Genomic DNA, 25,823 nt, shown 5'->3' on the forward strand with positions numbered 1-25,823 from the left:
TGTTGTGAACTGGAGTGCAGTTCTGTAATCCACTACGAAGCCTCATCCCTAGCCACATTTAGCAACAAGCTTGTAACACCATATAAGACCCACTCACACAAAAAGTCAATATGAACAAAACTGCATGACTAGGTCTTGGGGGAGGACAATTAATATGCACAAAATCATAGTGCTATGACAAGTAGAGTCTCTGGCTTTTTTCCTTGTTATTACAGTAATAGCCAACACATCACTCACCAAGTCCAGTGAGTCTGAAGACTGCTTGCTTAACAGAAACATGGATTCTTCATTCTGTTCCTTGTTTTTTTTGCCAGGAATTTGCTTGCAAGGCAAAAGGTTGTACCACAGAGTACAAGTCTCATCAGAAAACGATAAATCTGCCAGACTGATATGAGTTCCAGCCTGCACAAAAATAAAGGGAAAGAAAGAAGTTTAAATCTGTCATTTTCCTGTGAGACAGCTGAAAATAAATTCTACAGAATTTATCAGGTAAATTAGGCAGCACAAATTTGACATGGATCTTAATTTTCTTTTTAACTGTACATTTTTTCTATTTCCCTCCCTTGCTAATTAAACAAAATAAAGAGAAATACATGGGAAGGCCCAAACTGTCCATTCTGCTGTCCATTTGTTTCAGTATATGGAATTTCTCCCCACATGCACGCACACAAATCCCTCTCTATCAACATATCACACGCCTGCTTTCTATAGCATTCAATAATGGAAAACTGTGTCAGTGAAACCTGCAGCGTCAACTCACGGAGCAGCAAGTTTTAGTCAATTTTTTCAGTTGTTTCACCACAAAAATCATCAATACAGCAAACAATAATGGATGACCTTGTTTGCTCTAACCAGTGAGGAAGCAGATGAAAAGACACTATATAAAGGAGATTAAGAAACCCTTTCATTTGGACAAGCACTAACATCCACTGAGTTGGCACTCTGGGAAATTATAAAATACTTGGTTTGGGGCTGTGCCTTGGAGATTACAACCCTTCGTTCTTTGGCAAAGCAAATCATCCTCACAGCTACTGGGCTGAGTACATAGCTCTTGCCAAGACTCTGGTCATGTTGCCCAGGGCTTTCTGCTGGGGGTCATATTCGAAGTCTTTCATTTGATCCTGTGATTAGCCCTTATGTCTTTTGGTTTGTTGTTTTATATATATATATATATATTTATATTTTTTTCCCTTCACCTTTGAATCCTCCATTCTGTTGCATTTTTGGTCTTTGACTGTTCCTCCACCTGAGGGGAAACCTCTTGGTTTTCTTCACATCAGTCAAGCTGATGAGTTCAGTCTGCTAACACACTGAGAAAGGCCAACACATCCCCCAGGAAGTAAGTTAACTTCTGCATTTTTGAAAGTGAGAGGCCATTCTCAGTAATCTGGTCTGATGAACCTTTACAGAATTCCAGCATCTCTTCAGGGTATTTTAACTGAAAATCTCACTGTGCTACTAAGTCAGACTTGTGGTGAAAAAGTAGGCTGATTTGCACCAGAAAGTGCAAAAGCAATCTGAAAGTAAATGAAGCATCACTGATTAGGCAATGACAACAATTAACGACAGAATACAAGAAAGCTGGTTTGAAATAGGCTGGTCTGTGAATGTTATGCCTTATTATTATTTCTACAGATCACAAAGACTAAAAAAGTGGACTTAATATAACCTACGACAATGTGCAAAACTTTATTTATCTTAATTTTGTTTGTGACAAGGTTTGGTAAGGAGGGTTCACAATGATTTATTTGGACGTATTGTGGCTCTCATTCAGCTTTTTACAATCTAGTGTTAATGTTGCATTAAAGATGTGATTTCTTAATATCTAAAACTGCAAAGCTGCAGTACCTGTCTATAGCTAAAGGCTTAAGGTAATGCAGTGTTAGATTTATCAAAACACCTCCTAAAACATCCATCCAGGCTTAGATTGTGTATCTGGAGTTTCAGAGAAAGGCAGTATTTTAAGTATTAAATCAATAACCATGAAAAGGAAAAAAAATCTGAAGCAAGTACTGTGAAATTTCAGTGGCCCTGACCCTCAAAAATTAGAGGAGACACAATAAAAAAATGCATGCCAAAAAAAGCCAGCAGTAAACCTGCATACCAAGCACTCCTCCCGACGACTTCTACTGACAGCACACACGTCTATTCTCAGCGTCTTCTGGAGCAGTGTTACTTGGGAAATGGCCACTCTGAATAGCTCGTTGAATAAAATGGTCTCCATGGCCGGATGGACTTTTGTGCGGAACAGACAGCTGGTATCGGCTGAGGATGGAAGTACTGCTACTCTAATGTACCTGCCGGAAACAAAACAAAACCTTTACCTGTATTTAAACTAGCACTTGCTGGTGATGTGTGATAGAAGTTGACCCCAATCGTCTAAAGGACTGCACAGCAAGAAAATGAAACAGCAACAAATCAGAGGTGGAATCAAATAGGTGAAAAAGAGAGAAGGGGCCAAAAAACTACTCCCCCACCCCATGCTTTCCACAAGCATTTCCCCAAGAGGAATGTCTGCATCTGGGATGGTAGTAGCAGAAGAGATAGCTATTTCTGTTCCTATCCAAATTTATCCTCTGGTGTAGTACTGGGAACAGTGAAGACCATGTCACAGATGGGAGGAAAACTGATGTTAATGTTAGTTACCAAAAAAAAAATAAATGTAGAGGTAAAAACTGAAGTCTTAGAACAGTGGGAGCAGCACTGAAAAGCAGCAACATGTCCTTTAATCTTTTAAAAACGCAAACGATACAAAAACTTCAAAGAAAATAGAAAACTAAAAAAAATGTGGAAGAAAATAGTTAGGGTCATAGCTGCTTAAGACTAATTCATAAGACATGAAGTGAGACCTAGGAGAATGTGGCCTGAAAGCTTGAACTTCAGTTCAGGAAATATCTTGAAATTGTTAGGCATTCTATTTATTTAACAAATACGGATGGATACTGTGTGAATAAAGGTAGTTAACACCTAACTTGAAAGTCTCACTTTAATAGTGATTTGATGGAGTGAAGACATTCCTAATGCAATTTGTCGATGTTATTTACCTAGTGCACAGCACCTCATACACACAAATAGAGAACCAGTAATTGTTTTGCATCTTCTCTGTGCCTACGCACTAACCTATTGCTGGTATTGGCTTTAAATATTATTGATACTCACTGTAGAACAGAATACAACGAAGCTAGCTAAAGCAAGAAGAAAAAGTGGGTCAAGGAAAAGTGTTCTGCATAAAACTGAGAAAAAAATAAATTATTCTCCCCAGAGTTACAGCAGTATTACTGTATCTTTTGGTAGTGATTTTGTACATACTGTTAGTATTATTAAAAATATAGTTTTATATGAAATGAAACAGAAAAAATTAGGTCTGGGAGAAGTTTGATTTTACTTTCTGAATTTAGGTATATCTTTTATTCCCCAATTATGTTCAGCTTTTTGGGATAAAGAGGGAGATCTAAGTTGTTTGGTTATCAAGTATAGCCTGGAGAGCAGGCGTACAGCCTTTTGACAAACCAATCCCAAAGTTAAGTGGCAGTGTAATGTAATTTCAGTAATGCTGCTGTGGTATTCACTTAAGTGTAGCTGAGCAATTTGTATGGTCTACTGGAAGTAGCCATTTTAGTAGATTAAGAAATACAATTAGGAAACGTTTAGAAAAGAAGTAGGAATAGTAGATAGAGTATATTAAAATTGTGTTTAAAAGATGGTTCACTGGAGCATTCTTTTAATATTTGTTAGCCAATTTACTGGCATCAGGCCAGAATGATGGGTAAACAGACAAATAAAAGATGAAGTGCTCACCAGTTTTGTTTAGTGTGAGTGCTTACTTTCATTTTAATTAAAAAAAAAAAGTTTAAATGTCAATCAATGCCTCAGATTTTGCTGTGACAAACCTCTATCTTCCCAGGTGAACATAAATGCCCTTGACACTAATATTAAGTATTCCACTTTAATGTGCAAGTTTTCTGGTAACTTCTTTTTCCTGCAGCATTGATAGAATCTGTAAAAGCCAAGTACTACTATGGTTAGAAATGTTTTATACATATTTTAGTGTTGTTAAGCAGTAAATCAATCAATTCCTTTGGAAAATGTACACAATGTATTATTATACTCTCATATTTCAACACTACTACTCAGCGATTGTTTGACTTACACTTTAGAGCCAAGGGGGACAGAAAACGCTGGAAGATTTCTAAGCTGGCCTATGATTATCACAAAACTTGAATTGCTGTGGTCATATCTGTTAAAGAAAGGACAACGTGAGGAAAGCTCATTGTTTGCATTTACATAGGAAGAGAAATACTCCCTTTGCTGCTCACTCACCTGAGTCCTATCTGTACCTGGGCAGCCTCAAGAGTTGTTGCATCATCTTCACTATATACAGTGTCCTCGGTTTCGTTTGGTCTAGGGCAAACAAGCAAATACTCAATCATTAGGAAAATTGTACTTAGATTCAGCAATAATTGAGGTACGCATGCACTGAACGTATATATATTCTCCTAAACAGGCTGATTTAATTGCAGCACGCAGTCCAAATGAGAATTTCACGGCCTACACAATAGCAACTCCTGTTTTAAGATAGTTGGTGCCTGGATGTTTTGACAACTCCAGTAATGAGCTGTAAAGGCCTTTTAATGATTGCTGAAGCAAGCCAGACTAACAGGCAAGGGAAAAACTGATGACTTTTTATACACGTTTAATACTTTATCCCCCTGGACACAAAATTGGAAAGTAAGGTTTCTGATAAGCATGTATGTTGTATACGATACGGCTTCAGAGAACATTTAAGAGGAACTCTATAATGAAGAGGTTTCTGTGCAAACAAGAAAGATCTTTCTTCTGAGCCTGTTTTCAAAGCCATTCAAAGAACCAAAAGGACTCAGTCCTTGCAGCTGAAGAGCAACTCCAGTACAGAATGGAATTACAGAGAATCAGTGTGGCAAAAACAAATAAACAAGCAAAATACAGTAATTTTCTGTGAGATTTGAATGAGGACGTGTTATTAATGTGTTTCAATGATCTTTAAAAACAGACTGTTGGGATCAATAAATGGTGCTCAAAATAGGAAATGTGGAGAATGATGCAGATATCCCACATGTTACCAAGCGTTATTTTAAGACTCTACATCTAGAGGTTTCCCCTTCCTATTCGTTTCCTAGCAGCTGGCTAATATGATAGGGTGTATTTATTTCCTCCCCTGCCTTAAATTACTCAACACAAAGGACTGGTCTATATAGTGGAAACCACTGTACTTCAGGAGCACACCAAGAAATTTTAAGTTATTCCATACGGAGTGCTCATAAAGATACTTCTACTAAACATAAGCGAACCACACAGAGGCAGTTACTACCTCTTCACTACTTCCTACTCAGTAAGAATTAAGAATGCTGAGACCTGGAGCTATCACAGAAAACTTAGTATCTGTAAATCTTGGCTTGCAGAAACGGCAAGAGTTTGCTTTTGTGTACAGGCTTAGGGGATGCAACCGTCCCCTCTTCTCTCTTCCTGAGTAATAGCAGGTCTCTTCCTGAATAACCCCAGGGAGAAGACAGGAATTTTGTCTGTTTTCCAGCTATCCCTCCAGTCACTGGAGAGGACAGCTAAAGAGCTTCACAGAACATCCATGGCTTTTAGTCTAATGATTGTTCATTTCTATCCATTGTGCTTATAACCAGAGCAGAAGTGATCTGATCACAGTGGCTCAGAACTGAAAGTGGAAAGACAATAATGGAATGGCTAGTGAATTAAACCAAACAATCACAGTCACTTAGTAAAGTGGAGGCTGAATTTTCTGAGTGGTTGAGGCTGGAAGGGCCCTCGAGGTCATCTGGTCCAATCCCCCTGCTCAAGCAGGGACACCTACAGCAGACAGCCCAGGACCATATCCAGGCAGCTTTGAAGATCTCCAAGATCTTCAAAGAAGGAAGCAAGTCTCCACTACCACTTCAAAGGAAGAACTCTGCTACCTCTCTGGGCAACCTATTCCAGAGCTCCATCACCCATACAGCAAGGAAATGCTTTCTGAAAGTAGTGCTGTCCTTTTTATACATAGAAGTTTACTTCAGCGTAAGAAAATGCTTTAGGTCTAACTGAACATAGGGAGCAAACTGATACTAGGATTCAGAATTCAGGGTGGGTCCATGATCTACGCTGAGATGGAATGGCCACTGTAATACTTCATGACAAATCCTTTTTTTATTTGTGCTTTTCTATTTAGTGAAATCCATTTTTGTTACCTTTTAATTTATGGAAGACTGCACAAGTAGAAATACCTTTACCAGAGGCCAATAAAGCCTGTTTATGATACCATAATGCACCTTTATCTGTCCTAATAAAAAGGCATTTAGACTGGCAACAGAAGACATGCATCTACATCTTTGTAAGCATCCTGCAAAAATACCACTCAGAATACTCAAAGGACAAAAAATTCTTAATGTCAAGAACTTGCCAACACTGAGATAGAAAATAAAGATTTTAGTTTCTCTCACAGTTCGCAACAGTCTTCTGTTATCCAGCCTAAAGTTTATTCTTCTTGCTGCTAGAAGAGTGAAAATACCACAGAAACAAGTGTGAAGAATCCCATGGAAGTCATGTCTTGTCAAAAAGCAGCGGCAGCAAATACTTTTCTTCTTGTATGCTGTCCACCACAGTGCAATGTGAATATTAAACCCTAGCCTGGATTATTTTTATACTAAAGTTTCAACTAGGGATCTTCTCATCTTTCCAATCCTCACTTTTTAACAAAGCAAATATTCAAGCAAAATGCTTTGCAGTCATAAAATTCAGATAAAACAATAAGTAACAAAAGTTGCTCTGAGCATTGTCAATACAGCCACATGGCAGAACCTGCACGGAATGTCTAAACTCCTTACGCTGATACTACATAACTGCTTATGGAAATGTGTAATTTTGGGTGGAAAGCCTTGCATTATTTCTCAAACCTACTGTTTCACAGAAGCTTCATATACACCACTATCTCCAGCTACAGACTCATCCGACACGGCAGCAGATACACAAGCTGTTTTCTCCGCAAGCAGGTGACCAGCTGCTCTTCTTGGTAAGTCAACACCTAAGAAAAGAAAGAAGAAGGAAAATTAGTCGAAGAGATTAATAGTCAGGAAAAGAGAAGTGCATAGCTTAGAAAGCTGTCAAGTTGAAAGCAGTGACCCTCAACTGAGTATCACAGACTGGTTTTGTTCCACATCATTAAACATTCTGAGACTGTATTACTCTTACCGCATATTCTGTTTAGGGGATATTTCCAAACTGATGAACTTCAAAATGTACAACTATTATTCCTTTCCAAAGATACATGCTTCTATCATCACCTGTATCAGTTGAGCTAGTTATTATCCTTCATTATCTTCATTATTAACTCCCATTATCCTGATCTTTGAACCTGCATTTGCCATGTTCACATTCTGCACTGTTGTAACACTTCAGCTACATGCAAAGTGACTGAGTGCCGACTGTTTATTAAATATTCACAAGTCAGACAGAAGCCCTCTTCCCAGCAATTTAACAACTAGAAATGAAAAACACCCTCTAGTTTACTATCATCAATTTTTTATTTTATTTTATGAAGTCTTTACTATCAGCTACTGCTCACCTTTAATCTTCAGCTCCTACTCATCTGCTAGTCTCACAGAGCAAGGCAGCAGAACTCAGTGAAAGCCACGCTCTGCAGTGTGGTATGGTGAGGGAGGGCCTGTGCAGTACTTTTATCTGCCGAGGGGTGAGGATGTTGGTATGCATTATCGTCCCCACCTGAATCATGACTTTACATCTTGTTAAGATGTTTAAAATTTAAGGCTTCAGATTAGATGATTGATTGCTGCATTTGTGCTTTTATTTATGGCAGTAGGAATGCTTTTTCCTTGATGATGAAGTGCTCTTTCCCTTCCCCCCCCCCCACGAGGGGTGAAGGTGATGACATGATTTATTGATTACCCTTAGGAATTACCACAGCAGCCTGAATTGACTTTGACAATGACAGAGACTGACTGTGGAAGAACTACATGATATTCCAACTTGGTTTCTGACAGCAGGGACATGTACAGAGGGGCAAATGTGTGTATGGTTCACCTGTGGAGAGAAGTCAGGGACAGACAGAAGGTGGTGAGCACTGCATCTAAATAGCCACGGGAGCTTACGACATGAAAATACTACCTATACCGTCTTCCGCTGTTAGTCTACCCCCAAATTCAGATTCTGTAGTATTCAGACTCGTAGTCTTGTAAAACTTGTACTATCAGGCTGAAATTTTCCGTGCAGGTTTTATGTCTCAAGCTGAGTTTGCTGTAAACCTTCCCATTCACCACTGCAGCAGCTCCAAGAGGGAAATTAGAGTAGGAGCACTGAACCTACCCCAGCTCCATACCTCACTTCTAATGTATTGAAGCCTCACCACGAGGCCCATTTTACTGTGGAAACTTGTAGTATAGGAAGCTTAATTAATTCATTTCTGGCTTTTCAAAATCTGAGTACTCATTTTGGCAATCTTAATGCAGATTTTAAAATAATATATTTGACCCTATTTAAGAAAGTATCAGTGATGAATACCAGGATGAACTTATACTTTAAAATCGTAACTGTCTATAGACTTAAAAGATACCCTGACATTACCCAGAATTACAGGTCCTCAAAAAGACAACCACATAATGCCTTTGAAAAATGTATTTCTTTAAATCATTATTTTTCCAAAAAAATGATTCCTCACAGCCCTGTGTTCCTAAATTCCAAACAGTCTTAAATTCAGCTTTCAGACCAGATGGATTGCTGCCAGATTGCAAAGACAGACAGAAAGTTGGTAGTTTGGAAAGGATATGCTGCTGAAATATGCGCAGGGAAATTAACTATTTGTTCCATGTTCTGTAAGATAGCTCTAAAACAAAATAACTACTGTGTTACATTATATTGAAAGGACAAAGGACAAAATGACACTTCCTCTCCCTCTCCGATATTGCACTTAACTAAGCTAATGAACCAAAAGATGCTACAATTCCTTGATATTTTTTAAAAATAATAATTTTCTCGTTAAAATGTGTCTATCTTTATGTCCTGGTACTTTTTTTTTTTTTTTTTGGCAAACTGGCAAATTCCAGGCACAAGGGTTCAAACTTGGTAACATCTCTGGACAATACACTCTCTAGCTAGGCTATAGTTTAATTCTAAGACACCCAAACTTCTCTGTTAGATACTTCACTGTTAGCTCAGCCCCAAAAATGCAGAACTGGGAATATCGTGTGCTGATGAGATACATTTCATTTTTTTTTTTTTTTTTTTTTCTTGCTCAGTGCTAGAGGAAATCTGGCTCCTTTGGTTCTTCATTGGCAAAATGGATCCGCTGCATGACACTAGGAAAAGTCAATAAGTAAACGTGCAGAGAAAGCACAACGTACTGTCAACCTCAACAACTGGCAGCAAAGTCAGCGCTCTAAGGACAAGCCTTTGAGTCCTGGCAGCTAGGATTTTTGAAGTTCTGACTCTGCCAAAGGCTGTGACAATGTGAGAACCCTGGGTTGCACTGCCTTTACTACAGACTAGGAGCAGAATTCATTACACCTAATTCTGCCATCTCAAAGTTAACATTACCCGGTTACCAAGGATACTTCAATAACTCACAGGATAATTCATCCATCTTCCTTACAGGGAAGCAAGTTTTGGGATCGGACGACTCATCCTTTTGGAAGTTACCCACAGACTGTAGGGAGAACCTAGACTAGCTTAGGTGCTCTGTTCTAACTCGCAGGTGGATAAAAAGCTAAAAGCTATGAAATCCATGTTAAAAATGGGCAGAGAGTATCACTATGGCACATGGTAACTTGTCCTGTCCCTCAGCTCACATCCAAAATGAACTGCAGATCTTTTGGTGACAGCAGGTTCAAATACACACAAAAATTCAAACTCTAAGTCCAGAAATCTCTTTTACTGAGGGTGCCAGCTTGTAACTTACCCTTCAGTGAGAAACAGCGTCTGATTTCAAGTTACCAACAAATAGCACAAGGTATTTTTGACCTATCCCCACACATTCTGTCAATACATAAGGACACCTTGCCTCCTTGTCTTCAAGATCCAGCTTTCATTTTTTCTATTACTTTTCAGGCTATAAAGTCTGTAACACATGAATTTCCCTTCTGAGACAGCTGCTGAACAAATGTAGATGGAATTGGGGTGATCACAGCTCTCTGCACCTGAAGCTAGAAGTTATGTAGTGTCCTTTTAAACTACTGCCCACAGTGACAAACGTATGTTCAAGCTACTCCTCAGCTACAGGAGATATCTCTATTCAAAAGTCATCTGTTAGTACGAAATCTTCATGTTACGTATACATTTGAAATTACATTTTTTTTAATTACCTGAACTTCCTTCATGTAGAGAAGGCAGAGGCTGCCTAATGCTTTCATTAAGATCTTTATCGTCTGTAGGAATCTGAGATCCTGCTCTGGCTTCAGAGTCCAATAACATTTGGTTCTCACAGAGACTAATGCCTGCAAAATCACCTGAAAGGTCACAGTCTTCAAAGTCTGTAGCGAGGTGATGCAGAGGGGAATTTTGAGCCGATACAGAAAATGCAGCTTCTAAAACCAAAGGGGAGCCTGGGGGGGACAAGGAGGAGAGCGAGGACCTGGAAGACAGCGATGTCACAGATTTGGGAGGCTCAGTCAGTTTGGGGTGGTCTGCAGCTGAAGGAGAGTCACTGTAACCCAGTCTCCCATGGGAGCTGACCACTTCATTTTCATGAATAGTAGTGATAGGCCCCGAAGGAATGTAACCACTTTTTTCCTGCAATATGAAGTCAAGCTTATACTGATAGTCCAAGTCTGTTATCTGATCGCCTGGGTTATAGTAGAGATCCGTGGAGCTGAGTGAGTTTAGCGACCCTCTACTTGATGTGTTCAGAGACCCCCGGCTGGATGCCAGTGATCCCAAACTGCTCCCTGAAGACACAGACAACGTGCTAGCTGAGAGGCTGCAAAGAAAGAACAAAAACATACACTGATGTTATGAAACAGAACCAGCAGAAACAGTAGGAGCAGAGATAAGACTGACTGGGAGCTGCACCGTAACGATTTCTTACACTGAATGCTGCTCAGGGCATTTTTTTATGCCATCATACGTGGTCTAGCTCAGTGTGCCCAACCTGCACACCACCAGGGCACTTTAAACAGCTTTATGGCCTGTTCCAAGGCCCTTCCGGAGAAGGCTGTGGGTTTGACAAACCTGTCTGGCAGTGACAGCAGCTTTCTCAGCTGCTCTGCTCCCTCAAATGACCCTGGTGTGGGTGCTCATGGGGGTCAATGTCACAGCAAAAGAAAGAGCTTGTGACAGCAGAAGACTGCTGCCACCTCCAGAGAAATATATGCAGCCTGCTCTCTGCCGAAGCACATGGGAGAAATGGCAGCTTTCAGAAGCAGAGGACTCACAGCAGAACTACTTCACGTCTGTAAGACACTCCGCACGCACAGGAAATACATAAGCTTGGCACAGGCTGTAACATGCAATCTTTTCCTCTTAATAAGCGAAGATCAGGAGCCCTGCCAAGCCAGAGAAACTGCGTGCCACTGCCTTGGCTCAGGAGGACTCTGATGGGGAAAAAACAGCAGGAAAAATAATTCAAGGCAACCCCCTTTAAAGAAACAAGATCATGAGCTACAGTAAAAAAGGGTGGGGTGGTGGATTTTTAGAAGTCTAGAAGACTCTTTCTCTAACTGATCACCAATCAATTTACAGGATCTGGCTGAGATGTTTGAAATTGCTAAGCCATCTTAGACCCCCAAAATAGGATGGTATGGCTTATTGTGAGGGGACCTTTAAAAAATGCTTTAAAACATTTTTCCTCTTAAAAACCCATTTGTATTTTTAAAGCAGTACCCAAACGTTAATGCAGCTGTTTGACTGGTGTATCCCACTGGGATACATAATGGAGTTTGACCAAATTCAGGAATTCGTAAATAAACATAATGGACACATGGTTTGGTAGCCCAGGGTGCAGTCCAGAAATGGGAGAAACTCTTCCTTAGGACCATACATGAGCTGTTAAATATGAGAATTCCCATCAGAGCACTGAGTTTGAGTTCACAATTGCTGTAACTGATTACTACTTTGTTATCACTATGAATTTCATGAACCCACAGTCATATTTTGAAACAATGACTGAGGAAAATATATCCTGCAGAGGGCACTTCTCTGTCTACAGAAAGCACAAGTCAGTGTTGAAGAATGAAATCAGAACCAACTATTCACACAAGTATTTACACGTACACACGTATGCACTGAGCCTCTCTGGTCATTATGCAGATCAAAGGCTGCACTTCTCATTTTACACAGATGCCTGAGGAACAATTTTTTCTCCTCAGTGACAGCATTTTGGTGATCTGACCAATTAGGGAATTCACAATTTGTTTATTTATTTACACTGGAGCAAGAAAATGTATCTCTGTTTAATTATAGAAGCAATGCAAAAATAAATCCATTTAATCCGGTCTTGAATATTTACTAAAAATATGAAGGTACACCAGGTTCACACAGAGGCAAAATGCTTGAAGCTATTATACTTGCATTTTCTTACTTAAATATTAAACAAATTTTGTTCAGCCTCCAGCTAAGAGAAAAATCCAAGACTGAAGTTTAGACAACCAAGTCTGCCAGCCTGTTGCTGAAGCCAGGTTTTACATTCTGCAGTACAGCCTCACCTCCTAAGCTGCGAATGCAAATAAGTAGTCAGTTTTGTAGTTTCTTCAAGTTTCTGTACCAACTCTTTTCTTCTCTCCTCCAGTTTCAACCTGGAAACAGAGGTACACGTAAGTAGAGGAAAGCATTACTGCATAGTCACAAGGCTAAAATACCTCACAGGTAAGACAGAAACAAAGTGAACATCCCTCGTTTTCATCTGGTTGCTGACTACTAAAATCCAAGTGGCTGCACTAGCTCTCAATCCTATCATTAAACTCCAACCACTTCAGCAGAGTGACTTTGACTGCAGAATACTAAGCACTGCAACGAGCCTGCTAAGCGTGCAAGCAAGCAGCACGTTGGTATGTTCATACTGCACCAAGTGAAACAAGGACTGACACACAAACACTGGGAAAACAGCTACAACTACAGGAAAATAAGATCTGCACTAATACTGTCTTAAAAAGCCATGCTACAGCTTGGCTCCTCACGTAGTATACTTCCAGGGGAAGACAACAACAGCACCACAAACAGCAAAAGAACACCGATACCAGTACTGACACTGAGAGAACTTGGGGTAGCACTGCAGGGAGTTTAAAATTAAAGCTCTCCCTTTGATCTCAGAGTCTTCCTAAAGACAAAGCACAATAAATAGGCCGGATCCAAACGTAAGGTTCTGAGATGGCGGATCCCATTTAGGAGTCCTTGGTAAAAATATCTACATTCCCAACTGTTTTTTCACCACATCTGAGCAACACAGCGTTGTAATGCTCATTATCGAGGCTCACCTTTATTACAAAGCAGGATTATTTCCTCCTGCACTGCCATCCAGCCTAGCTCTACAGCTCCAAACGGTAGAGTTCTCCCACTCCTTTCGGCTGGCTGCTAACAGAAAGGATTCAATAACCTTTACAGTGGCTTTTCCTTTTATAACTCCCTTTTATCACTCCATTTGCAACACCAAATAAATTGCTTTCCCTCAGTGGTTTCAGCTAAAACCCTCCTGTAGTTGTGGATTAGTGTATTCTCCTCTAGCCCCTGTTCAGTCAACTGATACATGTAACAAGTTCTTAAGCAACTAATCTGAGGGACAACAAAAATTACTCTGAAAAGGTTTCAGGTCCATTCTCAGAAACCTTTCCTCTGGCCTTTCTGGCATCTCAAAGACGTGTAAATTAAAATTCAACTGCAGAGAAACACTTCAAAGAACAAAACCAAAAATCAACCATTGCTTTCTTATGCAAACTGAAGGAAATACTCCAGAGTTCCCAGAACTCGCTCCCCCAGTGCAAGATACCAGTTAAAAGGCATTAAGTCCTCGATTCAACAAAGCATGAAAAGCACTTGCTTACACCCATGCTCATTCAGCGAGCGAATCTGGGTTATGCAAAGGTGAAGAAGTTACCCCGAGGTCAGCCAGGGTGTGAACTTCCACTTCACTGCGCACACTGCGTGTGCTCCTACACCGCGGTAACGCCTTCCTCTGCCAATACCTGCTGGTGCTGGTAAAAGCATAACGCGGTATTTCATTCCCTGCTCGTGCACACAGGTTTCCCAACCAAGAATTAAGCTCAACTAGGGTATCAGACATTCCCTCCCAGCACTTTTAACTATATAGTGCCTCTGCCTTCCTTTAAAGCACTATCTATCCCGCTTTTCTCAAGCAACAGCACTCTTCGTTAACTCTTTTGTGACTTTTCAATAAATAAATTCATTATCCCACAACTAACTGAGATTCAAGCTATTTTTTCCCTCCTACATCATGCCTAGTTCCATACTTTGAAACCTATTTTATAGCATTGACAGGATCTTTAACATGCCACAGACCATGTAAACACCCTAACCATCAGCAGGGGAAACTCCCCTTGCAACCCTCCGATCTGAATTCATCTAATGCTCATCGCAGGAGTGATTTGAGACACATTTCACCCGTTTTGATCATAGACAGTAACACTGATGACAGAGGCCTAAAATCTTTAACGAGCAAACAAAAACATTAAAAAGTTAACACGTACACACTTCACCTTTCAGTGGAAATTTATGTGGACACGTCTGTTTGCGAGACACAAGACTGGGGGGGCAGTACTACAGGCAGCAGCACAATCATGGAGATTAACATGCATCCATCTAAAGGCCTGTGATTACCGAGATTCTGCCAAGGACTCCAGAAGTAATGGAGTCTCTCCCTAACACAAATGCAGAGGCAATAAAGCAGCACACAGTTCTCAGCAGTTCCACAATGCAGCTATTTCTGAGCAGTTGCTGGAAGGCTTCTTCGGGCAGCTAGACTAAGCCCTGTCTGCTTTTTTGAAGCTGATATGTTACGATTTATACCCTGCTTCTGTAAACTGACTCCAAGTACATTTACTAGTGGCAGTTTCAGCACTCTTCTCCAAAATAACCTAGGGCTACACTGGCAATGTTTGTAAGTCAGAGCAAGTTTTCTGTTTATTCTTCCCCTTAAAAAAATAAAATAAAATAAAAAATAAAAACTTACAAAAGGAAAAACAACTTGTCATATCACGCTCCTGACACAATCCACAGCTTCTTATACTGTTGCTTTATTATCAGTATCAGTGAAAGACCGGAAACCTAACATATTCACGAAACTTTATGAAAGAAAATAGTAATGCAATGACAGTGCTGTGCTTTGAAGGTGGTGCGGCTCCTCCACCGAAAATGGAGAACAGAATCTTCCTCATCTCTAAGGAATAAAATGATGATGTTTGATCTGACACAATTAACTGTAACCTTTTTATAGATTCAGGAAAAGTTTCATCATCTGAATTCCTCTACAAAAAAACACAATTTTCTTTAAATTCATAGCAGACACACCAGAAACAATCTCCAAATTAGCTTGGTGTGAAAGAACCAACTTGCTCTGAAGTCATCAAGAGGGAGACAGTTTTAATATGATAAAGAGCTGCAGGTAGATTCACTGGAGCTTCACTGGAATGGCACAAAAGCCAGCCAGAAAACACCATAAATACTGCCTCAACCAGCAGAGTATGACGTGAAATCATACAATAACCGCAGAAGACTATTTCACATTTTCAGCTGCAGAATAAAAATCAAAGCAGAATAACTTGAAGAAAATAGAGGAAAAAGAATCTTAAGATATAATAACTACCTGTGTCACTACCCTTGGAAAAATAAAACAGAACAAAACAAAACAAAAAGGTGCTGTTTCATTTTTACTTGAATGGGAACCAGTTTTTTCTTGCCGTTCTCCAAGTTTGGCATCTGGCATGTACGGGAAAAAGGTTATGTGCACAATTTTCTTTGGCACTAAACACTCAAAACCAAAACCAAAGACTAAGTAAGTAATACGCTAATTATTCACAGCAATAGTCAAGACTCAGCTATTACTTACAACAGCATTATCATCAAAACCTTAGTTTCAAATTTTTTGTCTATGTGATTTTATTATTTACCACTTATTGTCCATTTATTAATGGAAGTCAGAAAGCAATGGAGCCATTGGAATTTGGATACTGTTAAGACAGACAGGTAATTTCTCCTGTAGAAGGGTAGTAGGACACAACCATTATCCTATAACAATTTTGGATTCTCAGTATGGTACAGTTTTAAATATTAGGATGTATACAAATACGTTTAAAAACGATGCCTAATTCACACACACTTATTTGGAAACAAGAAGGAATTTCCTCACTACTCAGCTAAAATTTAGGACCCGCCTTCTAATGTCAAAAATAAGAATTTCACCATTGAGTGGAAATGGAGCACCAGCAGGTGTTTCCTCACAGAGGGAAGTAGGAAAGTCTTACAATGCTGATTATATTACTTCAGTAAGGCATACTGCACTGATAAATAAAGCGACATTTTGTGCTTATTGTATTTTATGTGTGCTAGAGATTCCCATAAGTTTATTTCCACTTACAGTTGATGAAAAGTCCATTTGTGACAGTCACCTTTGATTTTCTCCAACTCTGAATCTGGCTAATACCATTTATCGTGGGAGTTGCTTCAGTTGCCAGTTAGGAAGCGACAAGTTAGGAAAGTTTTGCAGCAATTATGCTTCTCCTCTGAACTTTTTTTTTTTCTCTTTCGGTTGCATTTTTGCATGTAATAAAACTCACAATGAAAGGCTTCAGATGTTGCAACAATCAAGATAATCTTTGTAACCTGAGTTCAAATAGTTTGCTGCTATTATCAGACACTAGTGAATGATGTATTGCCCTCCTGCTGGTCTGTTGACATTCCTCAGTTATTTAACATCTGTCACAGGCATTTTCATGCTGGTAAGAAATGCAGAGCAACTGATATTGCAGAGCACATACAGGGTGTTCGCATTCTCTCAGAGTACAGAAGACTTCTTTGTGTTTCTGCCCAGTGGGCTAATAACAAATTTAATTAAGACCTACATAGAACAGTTACTGAAGGAAAACAGCCCATCAAGGCACAGTTCAGGGTCTGTAACAAGTACAAAGGTTAGATTGCAGAAAGAGGCATTTAATACCAGCAGAAACAACCCCTTACCTTTCAGCAAGTGCTTGACTGGGTGTGCTCTTTACAGAATGCAGCTCCTCTTCAAGCCTCTTCCTTTCTGCTTCTAGCTGCTCTAGCTCATCTTGAGTACGTTTCCGTGGTGTAATAAACTGGAGTTCCTTCAAAAACTCTTCTTTTTCATTGATTAGCATCAGTTTTTCCTTTTCCACATCCAGTGCCCCAGGCCAGGCCTCACTATCTAGCTTAGACAGTTCGATCTTTAAGTTAGCCATGCTAAAATAAAACATAACAGATTTGTCTGAGCCCAGCACAGCACGCAATTATGAGGAAAGACAGAAATGATACAATATTTTGAAAGGTGTAAGTATATAACTACTTTTTCTACTTTCAACTTTTCTTACTTAACATACTTTTAATTACATTTACTTCACAAGAACGCAGACTTTGACAGAGAAGCAAGCCACCTATCCAGGCCAACAGGCTGTGTAATCCTCTCTGCCCTAAATACCTCAGAAGGATGTACTTCTGAGAATGAAGAAATGAATGCCAAACCTTGGAACTGTGGTGCCTTTTCTAAAGTTACCTGCTTCATATACGGAAGAAGGCTAAAATGCACAGTAATATGCATATGCATTAAAAGTGAGTTCCTCCTGAGTTGAATTAAAAGTCTCAACATTAATAAAAGCTTTACTGAAAAAGCTTTACTTTGCTTTACTCATCTAGGAGTATGATCTATTTCTCCAAGCTGTTGGAGACTGATTGCTTCTCAAACAGCAAGGACCACCGTTAAAGAACACACACAATATCAAGGTGCTCACTGCAGCAGCAGATGCGCATGCAAATCTTAAAAGGTAAGAGCATTGTTCTCCTACGTGATGAAATGAAAAGGCAATATGGCAGTGGACGCCTGAAGGAAAAGTATCTGCTTGGAAGTCTGTGCAACTGCTATTCCACTGTAGATGTCTGATCACGGAGTTAGGAGCCCCAAGATTTGGGATAGCAAAGGAAGTTCCCTACATTATTATTGTACGATGGCTCCATTCTGATCAAGAAAGGTTATTGCCAGTATTCAGTCTCCAGAACCGCTCTGCCATTGGGCTCAGCAGCATAGCACAAAAGTGCAGGTTTTGCAATAAAGACTCATTGTCCACTGGAAACTATAAAAAGCATAAAAATTCCCACTACAGGTGCCACGTATCTAGCCAGATGGTAACTTCTAATCACTTTCAGCCTTAGCTATGCCTGAAATAGCTGCACAGAGAGTTATGGGAAGCTCTGACCTATGTAATGGCTCTGAGCCTTCCTCACCACTTTGTTGTGGGCTGGGAAAAAGCACAGAAAAGAAAAGTCAAAATAGGAAGACATTCCCTGACAATCTAGGGCAAGATGAATTTATCTGTTGTGTTTATATATAACTACCACAGTTAAATACACCTAAGTTAGCTCACAAACTGATCCAAGTCTGTGCAACTTCAGTGTTAACAGGCACTGCCCAAAGTAATGACCCATGCCATGTTGCATCATCACACACACACAATTTGGTTTGTGTCATATTTCTGTAGTCCCGACAGATTTCTAGGAAAACACGTTTCATCTTTCCAGTCTGTTTTCTGTCATTTACAAAACTAATGATATCATGCTTATTTTGCACCTCAACTATTAATTTTACAGTACATTAAGGTTTTTATTTATCGTCAAAGCTAAGAATAGTTAATATTAAATCTGACTATCCTGTTGCTCATACTAGAAGCTTAAGGGGAACCTCCCCTTTCTTTTTCCATGGGTAAAATTTATCTCATCTGCACCTCAATGCAAGTCAAACGACAAAACGACAAACGACAAAACGACAGCTATAAAAATATTAATAAAAAATACACCCATCAAAGTGCTGCAAGAACAAGTTTGAGCATTTTCACAAAACAACAATGCAAAAATAAACAGAAATACCATCAGCAGTGTTACCATAACCAAACAGCAGGATGAAATGAAATGAAGCATTTCAACATATTTTGCCACTATGTATACAATTTAACAGTCCTTTGGAGGAGCTGTATGCAGAGGGAAAACAACTGCATCATTTCAGATGGATAATGAGGTGTTAAGATTTCAATCTCCAGGTCACTAGCTCCAGCTAACCCCGGCTCTGTAGCTAACCTTGTTCGAAGCAGCTGCTATTGACAGCTGCTTGATGGCTAGCGGAATGGTCTCCCAACAGTTCTTTTGCTCCCTCTGCTACAGATAACTCTCTGCTATCCTGATACCCTTTTCCACAGACAACATTCCTCCTCTTCAAGAGGCTGCTGGCTAAACAACGTAAAATATATAACATACACAATTATCTGATAATTTTGGAAATAACTTTTTGAAGTAAAGAACTTCACTCACAAGAGCTTCTCTCCCTCTTTTTAAATACAAAGCAACTAAGAATTTGCACATTTAATATTTCAGAAAAGATTGTCAATATTTGTTAACTTCCAGTGATTATTACAATGGCCATAATAATTAGGGGGAATGTAATTAGATACTGCATTTTAGTACATTTTTTTGTTATTCTGAGATATGTACACTTTATTAAGTTTACCCTACAATCACTGATAAAACCATTCCAACAGTGTCTTCAAGTAATCTGACTACCTTATTTAAAGTGGAAAGGAATACCCATTATTTGAAAGTTCTCTGACAAAACTGAATAAAGACACCATTTAAAAGGTATTTTAAGCCTGAAACACACTGATGTTGCACAGAACAAATACTTAGTTATGTAAAGATTAAGTACTTGAGCTACTGCAATTTTGACCCACATTCTTGGCTAATTTATGAGAAAGTAAGGTCCTGTGCTGCAGCAGTCCACACCTCAAACACTGTGCACTGTGCTTTTCTATTAGCTAGAAGCAATATACCAACTTACTGCCAGGTACTTTTTTGTTTCTGCAAATGAGATATAAAACACAATGGTGGGACTTCCTTGTATCAAGACATAGACAAAAGAGAGGATGATCTGGTTTTAGATGAAAGAAGTTGACAGAAAACGCCATCTATATGCACCTAAAACACCATCTGACCATCAATACTGTGTACACAATGATTTTGAGGCAAAATCACCCAAATTCAATACTGAAGAAACACAACAGCCACAGCACTCTTTGTTGACTGCATTGATTATATAATAACTTTTTAGGATCCCTAATGAGGCTATAAAGAGTTACTGTTGTTTCCAGGATCATAGCTACTAATATACATGAAGAGGATATATATTTGGAATTAGACAGGAAAACATCAGTTGTGCTACCTCCTGCCTTTAAAACATATAAATACAAAGTAAAGGCTTACAATATCTCTTCCTGGTTTTCTAACTGAGCATGCCACAGTATTCCAAATGAGTTAATAATTAAGTCACAGCATAAATGGAGTTCTCATCACAATTTTCATCTGTGGAAAAGTGCTAGTTTTTACTTTATTGTTTTGCTTTGTTTTTTAACATAGAGTAGGAACCTTGGGTGTGAGACTTCTATTTCTGTCAAAGTACATAACAAAAACTGTGTGGTTTCTGAATAGCTGATACTTAATTTTGTGGAAAATATTAGAAAATAATACAACACAATTAATACATTAATAATAAAAACATACCCATGATTTAGTTTTTTACATAGAATAAATCTTCCCCCAGTATTATGCAGCACTACTCCTCTGGCGTACCAGGAGGCATATCACTCTAACCCAGAATGTTCTGCTTGGTGATGACCATTCTTTCAGCACTGTGGCAATCCATCAAAATGACACCGCTTTCAAGATCAGCTACTGCAGAACTTTATTTGAAAAGCATTTCACATTCAGCAGTGGGACAGTTCCTGATTTCTTCTCTCCTCAGGTTAAACTCATTAAAAAAATAACCCCACAGTGATAACAAGTATTTAAATTATTCAAAATCTCAGGGAAAGAGAGATAATTAAACCTATCAAACCTGTGCTGAAAATTTGAGGCAACTCTAAAACCAAAGAACCTTCAGTGGCATTGTGAACTGAAATGATGACCCCAAAGAAGGATTTACACGGACATGAAAAGACCAGCAACCCCTGTCAGTGGAATGCCATTTCACTCTATTCCCTTAATCCTGGGTCTGCCGTTAACTTGTCACTGGCTGCATTTTATTTCTTAACATATGTAACTTAGCATTAAATGTAAAAACTACTGCTCAACAGCACTGAAGGCTCCTGAAAGCCCGCTTTGCATCCTGGAGAAGAAACATTTTACAGTAATGCCTGGTATTTCCAGAGAGGTGTCCACTAGATGTCACTGTGAGCACAATGTTAGTACTGGAGAGGTCGGAAACCTCCCAGCTCAAGACTGTAATTTAACAAAGCAACTAACCCCATTACCTTCTTTTTGCCTCTTCATACTGGAGACTTAATCTGACCTTCTCTGCTAAATTTGATCTACTTCTTGCTCCAACCTGTTGAGAAAAAAATATTAGCCTTATTACCGTGTAAAACTGTAAAATGAATCAACAACACCAAACAAATGCACAGGGTAGAAAAATTACTACTTAGAAAATAAAACCACACCCGCCTTCAGCTACATGCTTGCTGCTATATACATGGTTAGGAATATACTCAGATAAACAACGGTGCTGTTTTCTTATGATAAAGTTCACGTGTTTGTAACTACTGTACTACCATATTCTATCAGAGCAAATCAAGGGCATTTTCAAACAAGTCTCGCATTGATTGCACCCAAAAATTTGAACTTTGAACTCCACTGAACTTAAAATTCAGGGTTAGGTCAGTACATCTTAAAGTAAGACTTCAAAAAAATTTGTTAAAAAACATAGACAAGCGTAGCTCTTTGGCAAACGTAGTGCCGAACTACTCTTCCTTACAAATCTAGCCCATAGAAGTTCAAAGAAGGTGCCAAAATTAAGCACAGCTTTCTGTCACTGTAAATACACTGTCAGTGAAACAGAGAAATTATTAATGAATCATTGAAGAGGTAGTTCCATTAACAGCATTTCAGCTGTGTGAAATGAAATTGCACAGTTAGATTCTGAGATCTTCTTTCTGAAAATTAAAAACATCTTCAGATCAAAGCAAGTCTGTAAGGTGCAACATAACCATACAGACAGATCCACACAATACTACCTACTTATGCTGAACTTCAGTGTACTGGAACTGTTTGATTAAATAAGATGCCAGATAAATGCTTCATGCCAAATGTAGAAACTTCATCTGAATCCTGATTTGAAATTTAAGGGGAAAATCAGTTAACTAAGGAATTTTCTCTTTAAACATGCATATATATGCACCTATCAGCAACAGTAAACAGCCATTTGAAACAGCCAGTTCCATTAACCACAGCATTCTGATTTAATTTCTCTTTACATTTGACAAAATGAAAAAAGCTCACCTCACCAGAAATGTCAGTCTGAGACCCTGTATCCAATGTTTGTCTAGAAAAACACAGCTGGGAGTTTACAGAGCTCGAACTCAAGTCTGGTTCAGATGTCCCAATGGTCTGGTCAAGACTGAATTTCTCTCTCAGCTTTGCAAGACTCTGTTCAGGAAACATAAAATGAGGTGGTGTTAAAGTGCCTTTGTACTTTACAGCATTTATACTAGTTCCTCTTCAAAAGATGTTTACCTAAAAGATTCCAGTATAAATTTTCTAGTTTTCATTCCTCACATTAAGCAAACTAGCCTTCTAACCAAGCAGTTCATAGGTGATACTAAGTATGACCATGCCATTCTCGTTCTCTCTCTTTTTCTCTCTCCCCTTCTTTTATCAAACAATTTTAAATAACTGGATGATTAAAAAAAGAAAAGATATGGTTTCAGAAATTGACATAGTCAAATTTAGATTTGGAAGACTTTTACCACTTACACATCTAAACGTGTATCTCTCAAGTTTTGTCCATTTAATATTTTAAATTGTTGTTTAGAGGTAACATGCACTGCACCTTACCTATAAATTCAGATATCTATATTCTCTGACTGCCATAGAGTGACTTTTTGAATTACAAAAGTCACAGGCTTCAGTTTCTGCATCTGAAAAGTGATTTTAATGCTACTTTCACTCACAGTTTTGAGCATCCCTTGAAAAAGTCTAACATGTATTTAGCATCATCAAAGCTCCTTACAATAAAATAAATCCACACAAAAGTTATGTCAGCCCTAGGAAATACCTTCATTAAATCTTGTTTTTCTCTCTCCCCTGAACTTATTGCCTTTCTGATAGATTTCAGTTCACTCAGGATGGCTTTGGCTTCACACAGTTCATACCCACTCTGGCCTCCAGACATTTTTTGGTCAATTCTGTGGAAAACAAAGAATATTAATACTGAATGAAGCAAATAACGCCTCTGCTGTTTTGTTTCTGACAAGCATAGTCAGAGAATAGAAGGGAAGGAGAGACAATTTCCATTAACAGATATGTAAAGAGAAAAAAGGACATTGAACTCTGCATTAAAATACTTACTATTTAATGCTTAGCAAAAGTGTCAAGGTGTCTAACGCACACACAGTGGACGGGTTTTGCTGACATGAGAAATTTTACGGAAAAACCTAATGCTGGCATTAAAACCACCTTAGGCCACTAGCGGGGCCTTACCAAAAGCAGAGACTCCACGATTTTTAGTTGATCCAGCCTTAAGGTCATGTGGGACACAAAGCAAGATCTATCTGAAATAATACTCCTAACATGCTACCAGAATTATAGCGTATTGCTGACAACACAATCAAAAATCCCATCCCCACCCTAACTCTCTGCAGCAGAGAAGCAACTTTAGGGTACAACTTTTATAATATTAACTGTGTGTGATCCTTACAGAAGCAGAATTTATTTTGAGCAGTACTCCTCTACCCAGACCCACAATATGGCATCCAACAGACAAGCAAAACTCTGGATAATTAATACCATGTCATACACCGGACAATTTACTGAATACCTGCAATATCATTAACTTTACAAAATTTTAACTTAGCAATAACAAGGTTCCCAAACTCAGAGAAAAAAAAAAAAAAGCTATTTTCTTTCAGTCTTGACTTAAAAGTATAGTTTGTAAACACATTTCTCCAGCCTCTAGTTTAACTGAATATTTCATAGCATCGTATAAATGATTGCAGCTGTGCTTTGCAAAATTAAAAACAACAGGCATCTTCACAGAAGTCGAGCATCTAGTAGAGAATACATTTTTATAGTGCAATTGGTTTTCTTTTTTTTAATCATCACCCATCATCTTTGCTACAAGACATTAACCTTGTGAGTGAAGACCGAACAAATGCTTTAGTGATCAGAAGTGATCTCAAGCATCCCCTGCAAGAACACAAAACCTGTAACAAAGTATTCTGTTTTTCTTCTAAATTTATGCACAAAGATATCAAGGTTCTAACGCAGTCATTAAAGATATGACAGCATCTTTTTTCCTTTCTCCATGTTTCAGTTTTTATGCAAAACAGAACAGCCTTTTTTTTTTATGAGAATTTGATTAAAAAATATGACTCAACACTCAGATTCCCATTCAAGAATATATTTGTTTCAACTTGAAAGATCCTCAAACGTTTTTGTAGGTATGCACACAGACTTATTCTCTGCAAGCACCCAATTTCTGGTAACTCATGCTAAAGTCAAAGAGATAGAGGATATGCCAACAATTGCAGTCATGAATGAACAGCTGGGTAATACGCCACATGCTGCCTAGTAATACAACGTGTCACTTTCAAATTGCAACTACTTTATTCTGTATGTAATTAAGATGGACAAGAAGGATCTCTGACATATACAATATTCCATCTTCCTGTTTCAAATTAATGGGATTAGTACTGTTCATAAGTTGCTGACTGAATTTTTAAAACAAATGTCCATTGTGTTTCTGTGGAATGCTGTTGACAGTTTCTGAAACATGCTTTGGATTCCTATCAAAATGGCTTGTGAGCAAGCTGCCTCAAAACAATACTTCATTGTTGAATTAATATAATAAAACCAGCATGATTGGCTAACCTTTAATCTTGGGACAGCAGCATGAGTTCTTATTACCTTAAACTTTAGAATCAGTATGTCTGTCTTTTCTAAAATGAAATCTAATTTATTAATCTGTTTATTAAATTCAGTCAATTATCTTTTTCTCCCCTCCACTCCAGTCTTTATATATTTAAATAACAACAAATGTTACATTTCTGTTCTAGTCAAAAGGAAAGACGGTAGGGATTTGATTGGTATCCTACTAAGGTGCCAAGGGTTTTCAGTTCCTAATCAACTTCAAACTCTTCATACTAAGAAAAAATAAATAATTTGCTCCATTTGGACAAGTCTGTAATTACAATAGCATTGACGGAGCAACATTTGCTTTCACCATTTTTCCTGGCCATTTCTGGGACCAGAATTTCTTTCTCCCAGTTCAAAAAACCCACCACAACCACCACCAAAAAATCCTTACTGTCCCAAACTGATCTATTACAATACAAAGGAAACAACATAAAACAACCTACAACATGCTTTGGTAAGAAGTGGGAAATTAACCCCAGTCACTCAGCTCTAAACACAGATACTCTGTCAACCTGAGCAAATCACTTCTCTGTGTTTTAGCACTCTACCAGCAAGATAGAAGTACACCTCCCTTCTCCTACATTTTGTCCATCTTCCCTATATATTCTGCGAGCTCTCCAGAATAAAGGTTATTACTTATATGACAT

The 25,823-nt window shown here is 38.7% G+C and overlaps 1 protein-coding gene across 5 annotated transcripts in view; it reads right to left on the minus strand.

Annotated features, from left to right (window-relative positions):
• Positions 1-25,823, minus strand: part of WWC2 (WW and C2 domain containing 2) — a 99,625-nt gene that overhangs the window by 16,992 nt on the left and 56,810 nt on the right. For all 5 annotated transcript variants that reach the window (XR_011808996.1, XM_038177940.2, XM_072037257.1 and 2 more), the window contains 11 exons: positions 23,318-23,447; positions 22,543-22,689; positions 21,519-21,592; positions 17,173-17,415; positions 12,693-12,782; positions 10,356-10,969; positions 6,943-7,066; positions 4,321-4,401; positions 4,151-4,237; positions 2,105-2,297; positions 238-402 (listed from right to left, as the gene is read on the minus strand). Coding sequence is in view for 4 of the 5 variants with exons in the window: in XM_038177940.2 (XP_038033868.1) it covers positions 238-402; positions 2,105-2,297; positions 4,151-4,237; positions 4,321-4,401; positions 6,943-7,066; positions 10,356-10,969; positions 12,693-12,782; positions 17,173-17,415; positions 21,519-21,592; positions 22,543-22,689; positions 23,318-23,447 (1,948 nt within the window). In the remaining variant the exon portion in view is untranslated. The remainder of the gene's footprint in view (positions 1-237; positions 403-2,104; positions 2,298-4,150; positions 4,238-4,320; positions 4,402-6,942; positions 7,067-10,355; positions 10,970-12,692; positions 12,783-17,172; positions 17,416-21,518; positions 21,593-22,542; positions 22,690-23,317; positions 23,448-25,823) is intronic.

The sequence above is a fragment of the Anas platyrhynchos genome, chromosome 4 (genome assembly GCF_047663525.1).
Source record: "Anas platyrhynchos isolate ZD024472 breed Pekin duck chromosome 4, IASCAAS_PekinDuck_T2T, whole genome shotgun sequence".
NCBI classification, from domain to species: domain Eukaryota; kingdom Metazoa; phylum Chordata; class Aves; order Anseriformes; family Anatidae; genus Anas; species Anas platyrhynchos.